General features: G+C 41.9%; 1 protein-coding gene across 1 annotated transcript in view; it reads right to left on the bottom strand.

Moving 5' to 3' along the window:
• Positions 1–225: 225 nt before the first annotated feature.
• Positions 226–10,787, bottom strand: part of LOC105395526 (tubulin polyglutamylase TTLL5) — a 29,384-nt gene continuing 18,822 nt past the window's right edge. Inside the window, exons 12-20 of the mRNA XM_048630376.1 lie at positions 9,996–10,068; positions 9,607–9,727; positions 9,050–9,254; positions 8,392–8,524; positions 6,699–6,839; positions 4,993–5,117; positions 1,636–1,831; positions 1,023–1,205; positions 226–322 (exon numbers count right to left, since the gene is read on the bottom strand). Coding sequence (XP_048486333.1) covers positions 226–322; positions 1,023–1,205; positions 1,636–1,831; positions 4,993–5,117; positions 6,699–6,839; positions 8,392–8,524; positions 9,050–9,254; positions 9,607–9,727; positions 9,996–10,068 — 1,274 coding nt within the window. The remainder of the gene's footprint in view (positions 323–1,022; positions 1,206–1,635; positions 1,832–4,992; positions 5,118–6,698; positions 6,840–8,391; positions 8,525–9,049; positions 9,255–9,606; positions 9,728–9,995; positions 10,069–10,787) is intronic.

Genomic DNA, 10,787 nt, shown 5'->3' with positions numbered 1-10,787 from the left:
TATCTTACAGATGTGCCTGTAATAAGTAAGATAAGAGATTCTTTGTTCGTAAGTACACAAAAAATACTGACACAGTTACAAAAAACTTAATCTAAAAAACATGCACAAATGGCGGACTTATCGTTTAAAGCAATTTCTTCCAACCTTTGGGCTGAAAGATATTTCGATGCAAAAGGGACTAATACTACCAATAATAAAATCTAGTGTTAGTTCGGCTACTGACCGCTAGAGGCGTTGCGGCGGGGGGGCGCGGCGGCGCGCGGGGGCTGCGGGGGGCGCGGGGGCGTCCTCCATGGATGTCTCTTTAGACTCCGCCACTGGCCTGAGGAGGAAATATTATGTTATTTGGATGATGAAGGACGACGACGGAAAAGGATGTCGTTTAAGTTTGAGAACAATGTAAAATGGCAAGATGGCCGCGATATGGAGTCTTGAGCATTTAGCGCGCACCAGTATGCTTGATAGCGGCGCGTTGATTTCGCGTCTCACCTTCTGCTGTAATAAACTTACGCTAATAATTTCGTATATCCTGAATCCTGATGCTACGCGGATATTGAACTAAAGTTGGCTGCAGGTTTAGGTATCCTGTAAGTCGTGGAATAGTTGTTGATAGACAGACAGACGTTGGACTACGTGGGCTATCTTCCATACATACACGGCGTATTTCGCTTTACTGACATCTATCGGTAGTTTTCGTATATATTCTTCTTAATTCGCTTCAATGCCATCTATAGGTAGTTTTCGTACATATTCTGCGTATTTCGCTTTACTGCCATCTATCGGCAGTTTCCGGTCTACTAACCTGTACCTCCTAGCGGCGGCAGGCGCCAGGTGCTCGAGGTGGTATTTTCTTCTAATACCGCGATATAGGGCTCCATTGTAACTATAATAAAGCTTCCATACATACTCTGCGTATTTAGCTTCACTGCCATCTATCGGTAATTTCCATACACATTCTTCTAAATTCGCTTCACTGCCATCTATCGGCAGTTTCCGGAACTGTTTATACACATTGCACTAACCTATACCTCCTAGCAGCAACAGGAGCTAGATGCGCGAGGTAGGCAAGCAGCGCGCGGCGCGGGGGGGCGGCGAGGCGCGCGGGGGGCAGGTCCACCACCAGGGGGCGGTTCTCTGACAGCCACGGGACCACGTAGTCGTTGGCCCGAAGGACCATTAGCAAGATCTCTTCGAGGTCCGCTTCGCTGCGGGGGAAAAGATTTAAGGTTTGTTAGAAGTGGATTTGAAGTGATGAAAGGAAGGCTACCTCACCACTAAACAACAATTTAACCCATGAGCGGAATTTAATAGAGTGCCAGCGCAAGCAGTACGCATTTTACCATATTTGACGCTAGTAACACGCTCTGTTTGACAAAGCCTTTAGTTAACTGGCCCGTTCCTTGAAACCAGAATACACGTTTCTCATCACGCATCGTACTCGTATATCTCACCTGGCAGCATACAAGACCTGCGCCGTGTGCATGTCGGGCACGTATCCGTCCTTGTGTCCGTCTATTGTTGCTACTGGACGCTAGGGGTTGGAATCGTTTTTTCATGTCGCTAGATTATAGATTGCTTGCCATCGAATCGAGCTGCCAATACACAAGTGTCTATTTGTGATGTCTATGGTCTCACCTGGCGGCACACAGGAACTGCGCGGCGTGCATGTCGGGCACGCGCCCCTGCCGGTCCCCGCTGTCGACCAGACCGTCCGTCTCCCGGTAGTAGTCGTATAGGAAGTCGTTGAGTTGTTTCGCTACGAGCGCGCACTTGTCCTTGTCGCACATCTTGTCTGTGGGGCCTTGCGTCTGTGGGGGGAGGGAGATGGGTTATGTCAGTTATTTTTCAGCTTAAGCTGCGTACAGACCGGCTAAACGAACGCCAACGAATGGGTTTCGTTGACCTTCGTTGCTGCAATCTGCCCTGTATTATGTATGATAAATATCCATCATTGGGCGTTCGTTGGGCCGGTCTGTACGCAGTTTTAAGCGCACTCCGGACTCTCGAAAAAGCTAAACGATACGCAGCGAGTACGAGAGTGTAGAGGGCCCTTTTCAGCAGAGCTCGCCAGTAGTATTAGTACTAAATGGTTTTATCGAGACCCGAGATAAAACCTCTTGTAGAGAATATGGAGCGAGCTTTACAGTAAGCAGCTAAGTTTTTAATAATTTATTTGTCGTATGGCATTTCAGAGTCGTTGCTAGAGCAGGCTAGAGAAGAACAGAGCAAATGCAAGACGAGTCAAGGACCCGGCGCTATTATGAATGTAAAACTAGTCGTAGAATTTTTCGGAACTCTTGCTATAGCTTAACTCTTATACGAGGCATTTTGGGGCGGTGCTTCTCGCAGAAAAGATTCGAAATCTCTTTCTGATTTAATTCGTTAACTCTTAACTGTTTTTACATGTACAGTCAGGTGCAGAAAAACCTGACCCCCTGCATTTCAAATAGAAATTAAAACTACGCAAAGCCAATTTGTCGGTGTGACGTATGTTGCGGTAGTGCTCGTGTCTATAGACAGACACAGAACTATTTTACTATTCTCCTATTTATATCCATCATTTAGATTTTAGATAATATCCATCATTTACACAAACTAACGAATTCATAGAACAATAATATTATGAAATACAAAATTTAAATTATTTTTGTTTTTCATCTGGGCTCGAACCCGCGGCCCAATTATTCGCAAACCAACCATTTGCCCGCTACGCCACGAAGCTTATTGAACTCGTTTGCAAAATAGTGAATATGTTGCGGTTCATTAGCAAAAGTATAGTCTATGTAGTGAATAGTGATAATTGTTTACAATATGAAATATTATAAGCGCAGAGGGTATTTTGAATTTATTTCTCATTTGAAATTGTAGACTTGAAGAGAATGTTTTGTTGCATTGAGATGGGTTTTGTTAATTCCATCTGATTGATCTGATTTATATTTATACCTATAATATAATCAAAATTATTGATTTGTAACGATGACAAACGAATTTATTAACAAGGTCATCATTATTAATTGAGTTAAGTGCCAGGACAACATTGGGTTCGTATTTTCTCTTTATAATTTTATTGGTTACTTTATATATTATTGGCTTTCATTTATTTTACTTATAGATTATCATAATATACTTTTTACGCTATAGTAATAATGTCACAATTATTATATTCATTAAGGCATGATCAAATTATTGTTTTTAAAGGTTACCGAAGATGGATGTCCTATAATGGGCCCTGAAGAACTGTTATAAAATAGCTAACGCATGACAAGATTTAATTTGAGAATTTTAAGGATGATATTATGGTTGCTGTTTGCATTGCGTGAGAAATATCTTCTACACGATAACAGCACAACTCGCAAAGAAGAAATGGAACATTATAACTATGTTATTATACGTTTAGTAGGTATTTAACGGGTCCCCAGTTTAAAAATGAGTAAAATTTATTTAGTAGTAAGATAATTATTTGTTCATACTGTTAAGATAATTGATTACATATTTATAAGTAACTACTTAGTAATAAAAATGTTGCTTATTTATAATTTAATTGTAGAAAACAACAAGAGATGTAAATTGTGAAATTTAGTAACATGTTGGTTCTCATTGTTGTAATTCTACAATTTTTGAATTTGTTTACTTTTGTTCATAATTATTCTGCATACAGACTAATAATATTTACTTGTTTAGTGAAATAAAGTTCTTTTTCTTATATATTATGTTTTTATTTTATTTCCTGTTCATATTGATAAAGATAGTCTAAAATAACCTATCTATAATGATTAACAAAGTAAAACATAAAAATAAATTTTAAAAGTCACACCTCCCAGAGATTTGAACTCTGAACCTCCATATTGAAAGCCGAATACCTTAACGATTACACCACACCGTCAAGTAGTAAAACTGGTGAAAAATGCTATCACTTCGTATCACACTGAGCTGGCTTGCAATAGTTAAAAGTGAACAACACAGGTTTTAACATTCTGGCATGAACTTTATGAAGCTAGTTCCAATATTTGATTTAAGATGGCGCTTAAATTAATAAAAGTCGATATTTAGCGCCATATTTTAACACACATACAGAAGTCTTAGTAACGAAACAAGGTGTATGTAGTTCAAGGTTATTTTACATAGGTGGCGCCTATGTGGGAGGGTTGTAGTTATAGCTATATAGGGGATCAGGATTAATTGCACTTGACTGTACGCTAAATACGGTGCAACTCGGTGCAGCGCTACGACGAGTGTAAAACTTGCAGTACAAAATATACAAAAACTTGTTTAATTTTGTCTAACTCTGGCCTCTTTACCTATGCATCTAAATACGATGCAACTGGCGCGGCGCGGTTTAGCAGCGCGCATAGACGCACCGAAGGCGCGACGCGTACACACATACGCAACTACGAGTGTAAAACATGCAGGACAAGATTTCCTCAATCACTTACTAATCTTCTTAAGCCTCTATATTATTATCTACATACGGCTTGTGGCGCGCCCCCGCCGCAGCAGGAGCGAGAGGAAGAGGCCGAAAGCAAGATGCTACTACGAGTGTAAAACTAGCGGTAGAATATTTCCGAAACTGTTCCTATCTTTTGTTGCTCACCTCTGCCCCCTGAGATACTAAATAGACCCAAGGCGATAGGCCTAGATAACACCTCAAAATCTATGGTATATAGAAACATACGATGGATTTTGAGGTGGCGCTACTACGAGTGTAAAACATGCAGTAGAAGATTTACACAATTTCATACTAATATTCATCTCTAGCCTCTACAGGGTGTTGCAAAAAGGGTATACTAAGCCGTAACCTACATGTGCAGCATGTTATGTCTAAGCCCGAAACTGAAATCAGAATTTTAAAATTCGCGAAAAAAAAATACATTTTCCATAGAAACTTTGTTGGTCACATGACTTTTTACTATGGATTTTTTTTTGTGAGTTTCCTTGGCTTCGTATACCAATTTTGCAACACTCTGTATATCTAAGTACATACCGAGCCTTGTGGTGCGGCGCGGCGCAGCAGGCGGCTCAACAGCGCGGCGTGTTGCGCGCCGCCGCCGCCGCCGCCCGACAGCCGCCGCAGCAAATGGGAGAGAAAGAGACCGAAGGCGCGGCGGGTTGCTACTGGCCTGTGGACAGACACGGGGTTAAAGATACTTCTTTATTGCACACAAACAGAAATTGCAAAAGGAAGTGCACAACATAGATGGTACAAATGGCGGCCTTATTACTAAGAGTAATTTATTCCAGACTACCTCGGAGGAGAGAATTAATTATAAGGGGTTAGACAGGTTGCCTGTGGCTCTTAACACCGGGATACACGAGGCTAGTTTGTCTAGCTAGTGTTAAGGCCGCCGGCATTGTGTGTAGTAGCCTCAGTAAGCTAGCAATGGCCTATGAAGACAAAACAATCTTCATTTGTACTAAGAAGAAGTACAGTCAGCTACATACAGTTCTCCCATCTTAATAACGCGCATGCAAATCTTCGCAAACTGTCGTATTCCCGGAAACACCCGAATCATTGAATCATTAAGCCTTAAACAAAGCAAATGCATTTTGATCCTTGTTCGAAAGAAATAGTAGTCAATATCATGTGACACATAATCGAAAACAATTTGGGCGGTCGGTGGCTGTCACCGATCAGTCAAAGGTCTCAAGGTCAAGATCAATATTACTTTTGTGGAATTATAAAGAGCTGCAATTACACAACGTTCTTGTTATTTTTTTCAAATGTGAATTTAATTTCAACTTTAATTATTTTTGACGACGCCACATTATGAGGCACATTTAAGAATAAAATATACGTCACATTGATAGACTTCACTTTGCCAATAAAGCCACACCCAAAAGACCAAGTTTGTAATTGTATTATTATTGTGAATGATCAGCGATACTTTTGAACTGAGATTTTAATGTAAACCTGTGTTTGAAATCCATATTTCTTCTTCTAACATAAACCTTGTGTTATTCAAACTTTATTTCATCCATATTTACACCAGCTTGAGTAAGACATTTGAACAGTACTGTAACATTTTTGAAGTAAATTTTAATATTATGACAATATTATGAATTATCGACTCAAATTTCGTTACTGATAAATCAATATCTCTTTTAGCCCCAAACACATAAAACTAAAAAAAAAATGCATGAAGAAAGTGCACTTAACCACTCTAAATACATATCGTTTTCTGGCGCTCGGGAAATGCGACCGTTGCCGAACAATGGCGAAGATTTCTATGCGCATTATCAATTTTGGGGAACTGTAAGTAGCTGTACACTTTCGTACTTTGTCAAAGTCACAAACTGTCTATTCAAACATTGATTGGTTTGTTATGTAGTCAGTTTGACAAGGTACAAAAGTGTATAGCTACTTATTCAGCTGACCGAACTAGCTTGCAAGCTTACTACCACTAGGTTGCTATCCTAGCTTGAAAGACTAGCCTCGTGAATACCGGGTATTAGCGATTATGTCTCCTATAGTACAAAGCAAAGAAACCTGACCCCTCAAGTGACAATGCTACCGAAGAGGGGTTATTAGAAATATCTGCCTTTTAAACAAATATCTGCCCGGCCGGGAATTGGACTCGGGACATTCAGCATATAAGCCAGTCGGTCGTCACACATGTACCTAACAGCGGCAGTGAAGCAGAATATTAATCAGAAATAAAAAACCTACTATATACTTGATGTACTATATGCTATGTACTCACGACAGCGTCATCCCGTCCTCCAGACACTGCTTGACGACTTGCTTGGCGCGGCGTCGGTCGCACGCGGGCTGGTGGGTTGGCGAGCCCAGCGATATCGCCGGCGCGGTTGATGTAATGGTGACGGTTTCGTAGCGTTGTAATCTGGGGAGTTTATAGATGAATAAATTACGGAATATAGCTACCTCGTAAACAACTTAACCAACAAGTATCGACACAACATGTTCAGTGTGAAATACAAAATACGAAAGAAAACTCGTGAGTTCATGATAGTGCAGTAGAAATGAGCCTATTTACCAGAGTAAGGCTAATTACGAGTACAGCTAGTTACCAGTACGGCTAGTTACCGGTACAGCTAGTTACCAGTACATCTAGTTACCAGTACATCTATTTACCAGTACAGCGAATTACCAGTACAATAGAAATACAAGCGCAGTGTCCTTGGAGCTAGCCAAAGGCGCTGCATTAGCTGATTGGACATCCTTTTTGGCGACGACAGCAAATTTATTATATTACCTATTCTATGTAGTTTTTACCATAGTTAGTTAGTTAATTTAAGTCTTAAGTTTAAGTCTCTTTACATACATACATACATACATATGCTCACGCCTGTCTCCCAGAGGGGTAGGCAGAGACTATGGATCTCCACGTGCCACGATCCTGACATACTTCTTTCGCTTCCTCCACATTCATAAGTCTCTTCATACACGCACGTCGGTTTCGGAAACTCCTAATTTGGCTCTTCTTGAGTATGTCGCCTATCTGGTCGACATACTTTCGCCTAGGACGTCCTCTACCGACACAACCATACATCTCCGCACAATAAATTTCTTTCGTCAATCTTCTTTCATCCATCCTTTCAATGTGACCAAACCATCTCAACATTCCCTTTTCAATTTTGGTCACTACGTCTTCTTTTACTCCAACTCGATCTCTTATAACACTATTCCTTATCCTATCATTCAGTTTCAGTCCACACATACTTCTTAGAGAGCGCATCTCAACAGCATTTACCCTACTTTCATTCTTCTTCTGCCAGACCCAGCTTTAACTTCCATACATTAGTGTAGGGACCAACACTCCCCCATGCACAGCCAAACGAGCCTTTTGAGACACGTTTTGACTCCTCATGAAAGAGTGCAAGGCCCCATTTACTTTATTTCCCGCTTTCACTCTTCTTTCAATATCCCCCTCACATTTCCCATCCCTCGTAAACAGACTACCTAAATAAACAAACTCATTCACTTGCTCCACTTTTTCGTTCTCGATCATGATCTTACATTCAGTTACCTCTTCCTCTCTTTCAAACACCATAACTTTCGTCTTATTAACATTCACTTTCATTCCTTTCCTTTTAAAACTTTCATGCATGAGAGTTACTTGTTGTTGCAGCTGTTCTACCGACGATGCAAGTATGACTTGATCGTCAGCATACAGCAAACACTTAAGAAGCAACTCTCCTATTCGCAAACCTCTTTCGTCATCTTTCATATCCTTGAGACAACTATCCATAAATAAATTAAAGTTAAGTTTAAGTCTCTTTCTTAGTTTATAATCATGTTGTATTAGTCAAATAAAGTTTTTCTTTCTTTCTAGTTACCAGTACGTCTAGTTACCATTAAGGCTAGTTACGATTAAGGCTAGTGACTATTAAGGCTAGTGACTATTAAGGCTAGTCACCAGTACGGCTAGTTACCTGTCGTGCTCGGCGGCGCGGGCTGCTGGCGGCAGCGCGTGCGCGTGCAGCAGCAGGTTGTAGTTGTGTCGGGGGCCGCACTCCGGTTTATTGCTGGGGGAGGTCGAGCAGACGGGGATGCCGGTGACTGGGTCTGTTGGGGTTAGGTTGGGTTAGAGTAGAGGTGGACAGTGAGCAGTGGTTGATTGAAGAAAAGTGTCTTTTGTAGACGGAAATTTCACATTAATGCCAAGGATTGTTGTAATTGTAACCACCCATATTTACAAATAAATATATTTGATTTGATTTGAATTATTTTAAATTTGAATCGAGAGAACAGAACAGGAACTTAAATATCTTGGATTTATTAGTTACAGGTCTTGTTAAAGTAAAATTAACATTACCTAGCAGGCGTAAATCATCTACAGGGTGTTGCAAAAAGGGTATTCTAAGCCGAAAGCTATATTTATTTAAGTATTTATTTATTTGATACTTTATTGCACAAATATGAAATATAAGTGTACAAAAGGTGGACTTAATGCTAAAAGCATTTTCTACCATGTTATATTTAAGCCCGAAAATTAAATCAGAATGTCAAAATGCTGAACATGTAGCTTTCGGCTTAGTATAACCTTTTTTTACACCCTGTATAAAGCTATCAAAATTACTCAAACCATACCCAAATACTGCGAGTACATCTGCCACGACGTCTGACTCGGGAATATGCGCACATACCCCCCCCTCCTCGCGTGTTGTTCCCTCGCCGTGCGCACCACTCGAGCCTCGTCGCGCGTTAGCGGGGGGCGCGCGGGGTGCGGGGGCGAGCGGGGGCGGGGCGGGGAGCGCGGGGGGGCGTCGGTGTCGGAGGAATGGGCGCGCCGGCACTGCGGGAGTAGGTTAGAATTAGTATTGTGATGACTAGTCACTTTTCGAGCTGTGGTAAGTACTAAATACTGATATTGGGCTACGTCCGCAGGCAGGAAGTTTGCTTAGCGATTATTTTATCAATGCTGCCGTTCATGAAGATTCTAGAGCTTTTACTGAGCTATGTATTCACTTGGTGACTCGCTAGGCAAACCTTCTGCCTGCACGGACGTAGCCTTAGTCTTTAATTTTTTTAACGAAAAAATTCCAAGCACGTTTTTATGCTGCAGTTTCTTCGATTCTGTAGCGAGACGTGACGTTACACAGTATATCATCCTAATATCACTCCGTATCTGTTATACTGTGACTCACAGCTGTGGCTCGGGGGGGCGCGTCGGGGGCGGGGGCGGGGGCCGGCAGCCCCACCAGGGTCAGCGTGTCCGCCAGCAGCGCCGACTTCACCCGCGCGTCCAGAGGCGACTCGCACGCGAGGCTGCAGGTGAGAAATTATGATATTATGTGAGTTAAGGTAGCACAGAAATAAAATAAAGAATCTGGGTACATAAAAATTTTGGCCAGCAATCTTAGCAAATAAAAAGAGACCACGCTAGTCAATTTTTCATCCGCAATCTAGTAAAGAAAGCGCTATTTAAAAATGTTAAGCATAACGGACACAACGAAGAACCAAGATTCGATCATGACGTGTAAAAAAAAAACATACACAATAATAAAATATAGCTGCATAAATAATTTCAATTTACCTGGGAGAGAGGTTGATTTCCAACAGCCACGGCTTCAGCATCTCGTCTATTAGAATGTCGTAGCCGAACAATTCTGTAACAAAATAATCAATTCTTATTTATTCTGCTTCAGTGAGCACAGGGAGCTTTGGTGCAGACTGCGGAAGTATCCAAATTAGATAGATAGAATACGCGTTATATGCACACCAACAAAGAATCATAGGAATAACAAATTGCAACTTAATTAGGGTACAAAATGGGGATGGGGATGGGGATGGGGATGGGGATTGGGGTAAGAGGCTCACGGGCAACAGCTAGTGTACTATATAACAGTGTGTGTACCGAAGCAGTTTCCGGGGTGCGGCTGGAACAGGCGCGCGGCGGCGGCGATGGTCTCCGCGGAGCTCAGCACGCTCTTCACCACCAGCTCCTCTACCGCCGCCATTAGCGCCCGGTGTCGCGACCTGCCGCCAGGGGGCGCCGCGGAGACGTATCTAGTACCCACCCAGTGCTATAGTGTTCTATACCGGGACCATAGATGGGTATTTGCTTTGTCCTATAGCGTTTAATACCGGGACCATAGCTAGGTAAACGATTCATCCTATAGCGTTTTATGCTAGATGGATTAGTTCACTCTACGTTCCATCGTATGATAATTTGGTAAGTTTTTTTTACGCTTCTGGTGTGCGAGAGAGACAGTGGCCTACGACATTTTTGGTACGGCGCGGCGCGGCCTACAGTGTCCAAATTGCGTTTTTATAGCGTCGAATCGATATAATCAACGCCGGATGTAGTCTAGTTACCGATGCACCG

Source organism: Plutella xylostella, chromosome 25, assembly GCF_932276165.1.
Source record: "Plutella xylostella chromosome 25, ilPluXylo3.1, whole genome shotgun sequence".
Classification (NCBI taxonomy): domain Eukaryota; kingdom Metazoa; phylum Arthropoda; class Insecta; order Lepidoptera; family Plutellidae; genus Plutella; species Plutella xylostella.
The sequence above is the reverse complement of the archived record's forward strand: the minus strand, read 5'-3'. Positions and strand labels throughout refer to the sequence as shown.